This window comes from Sphaeroforma arctica, assembly GCF_001186125.1.
Source record: "Sphaeroforma arctica JP610 unplaced genomic scaffold supercont1.427, whole genome shotgun sequence".
Classification (NCBI taxonomy): Eukaryota; class Ichthyosporea; order Ichthyophonida; genus Sphaeroforma; species Sphaeroforma arctica.
Window position 1 is genome coordinate 71,637 of NW_014040131.1, and position 2,658 is coordinate 74,294.

General features: G+C 49.8%; 1 protein-coding gene across 1 annotated transcript; it reads left to right on the top strand.

The window, feature by feature from the left end:
* Nucleotides 1-2,534, top strand: SARC_06149 (hypothetical protein; the record flags this gene model as incomplete). The annotated part of the gene is made up of 4 exons (XM_014299969.1): nucleotides 1-18; nucleotides 202-291; nucleotides 954-1,419; nucleotides 1,987-2,534. Coding segments are annotated over 4 exons (1,122 nt in total), but the record flags the coding sequence as incomplete, so codon positions are not given.
* Between the last annotated feature and the right edge of the window lie 124 nt (nucleotides 2,535-2,658).

Genomic DNA, 2,658 nt, shown 5'->3' on the forward strand with positions numbered 1-2,658 from the left:
ATGAATACCAGCTGCAACGTAATTGTTTCACAGCCCTTGGCCCGACAGTGCATTCTCATACTTTCACTTCATACATACATAACCACATGGTACGTATCATATCTAAAGGTGGTTACTATTACAAACTTATTCGTAAATGCCACACATAGGCTTATAATAGGTCCATGTTCCAAATACACTTACCTACAACACTGCAACCAGCTCGGCGAGATCGATGTAAAGACCAACAAGCGCTACCAGCACAACGTCCGCATTTTGTCACCGGCCAAGAGCTTTGCCATTTACTTTAAGGTGTGTCTGTCGTGTGGACATGACTTACTTCAACGTGTGTGTGTCGTGTGCACGTGGTTTACTTTAAGGTGTGTCTCTCGTGTGCACGATTGAACGTATAGCTATTCCATGATGAGGTGTTTTCTGCATTGACTAACACAGGTTGGTTCGTTGACAGCCTCATGCGCACGTAGTCTCCAAAGAAGAATCAAAACAGGGATGAACCCTAAACCCTATAACCATAAACCATGTGAGGTGGTACGCAAGCATCAGTCCAACACTTCCCATCACCAATACCTCCACGGCTTTACCGACCACTTATCAACATACCAACACCCTGGATATACGCATATGTACTACAGCAGTACCACCATCCGCAAGGATGTACCTTATATGGTTGGATGTATGAAAATATACTACAATAGTAAGGATGTACCTTAGATGGTTGGATGTATGAAAATATACTACAGTAGTAAGGATGTACCTTGGATGGTTGTATGTATGAAAATATACTACAGTAGGAAGGATGTACCTTAGATGGTTGGATGTATGAAAATATACTACAGTAGGAAGGATGTACCTTAGATGGTTGGATGTACGCATATGTACTACAGCAGTACCACCCCCCTATCACCTGCTATTCACCCCTCTCCTGTGGCTGCACCATCTATTCATCTGCACAGTGTCCTGAGGCGGCCCACGAGTGGTACGGTCTCGTACAGGAGACGTTCAGCTCACTACTACTGGACAGAGAATCCTTCATACACGCAGCCAACAACCACCACCACGACAACACACTCCAGGGCGCCGTATTCTTAAACAGCCAATCAGAATGCGTCCTCCCGCTCGCACCATCCAATGAAAACGCAGCGAACTCGCGCCGCCTCTCGGCCGCCACCAATCATATCACAGAAAATACGCACCGGCCATCCATCGCGTCCATGGGCTCGCTGGCCAGCCAATCAAACCAGCCCGTTACCGTGGCGCCGGTGTGGGTGCCTGACGCACACGCCAAGGAATGCATGCAATGTGCTGTGAAGTTCACTGTCATCAACCGCCGCCACCACTGCAGAGGGTGTGGGGGGGTCATGTGTAATGCGTGTGCGCCTCTCGTGTCGAAGAAGGAGAAGGACGCTGTGGCCGCAATCGGTATGGTGTGGTGTGGTTTGGTGTGTCGTGTGTGTGTTTGTGTGTGTGGTTGTGTGTGTGTTTGTGTGTGTGGTTGTGTGTGTGTTTGTGTGTGTGCTTGTGTGTGTGTATGTGCGTGTGTGTTTGATGTTTAAGATACGAATATGTGTGTTTGTACGCGTGTATGTGTAGGTTAGGGTGGGTGTGTTTGTGTGTGTGGTTGTGTGTGTGTTGTGTGTGTGTATGTGTGTGTGTTTGTGTGCATGTGTGTGTGTGTGTGTGTGTGTGTGTGTTTGTTTGTTTGTGTGTGGATTGTGTGTGTTTTTGTTTGTGTGTTTGTGTGTTTGTGTGTCGTGTGCATGTGTGCGTGTTTATTTGGGGTTTAAGATACGAATATGTGTGTTTGTGTGTATGTTTAGGTAAGGGTGTGTGTGTTTATGTGTGTGTATGTGCTGCATGAGTCACTGGTCACATGAATCCTGTGCATGTACATGTCCCATACACTGTGTGTGCACATACATCTGATTTCCAGATGCCCTTTATTGCCTATTCAACACATCCTCTCTCTCTCTCTCTCTCTTCGCTTAGCTATCGACTCATCCGGGGTCAAAAAGTGCAGTCACAAACGCACCTCCAGTTTCGGGTTGGCCATTGGTAGTGGTCTTAGTATCAGTGCGCCTGTGTTATTAACCGCAGAGTCCCCGGAGCCAACGGCAGCCGCAACCGCAACCGCAGGTACCGAACTGGCGCGTAGTCCAGTGATGAGTGATGGGGGTGGGTTACGGTTATGTGCCACGTGCAAGGAGCTACGGCAGCAACAGGCCGTGCAGAGAGCGTCGCAGTGTGTGAGTGATGTGCTGAGTGAGACAGATCACGAGGATGATAGTATGGAGCATATCCCCACTATAGGCGAAGGTACGGAGGATGAGACACAGGCGCCTGTGGGTGCACCGGCCCCGGGACACGTGCACCCGGGTGCAGTCAAAAAGGGCAGTCGCCACGGGAGCAAGGCGTCGCTGAAGGGTGTGCAGGCGCAGTCGTCGGTAATCGGCATCTCTGGTGGTGAGGAGAGCGATAGTGAGGCCGTTGCCATGCCAACCACGCCCACGGCGGGCAAGAAGAAACACGGGCGATCGGTGAGTGACTATACGTCCATCATCACCGGCGCGATTGCGAAACCCTGGGCCACGGGAAAATCTTCGCAGAAGGGCACTAAGAAGACATTTCAGGTACACTTACTGTACAGTGCTGGAGTAGTGG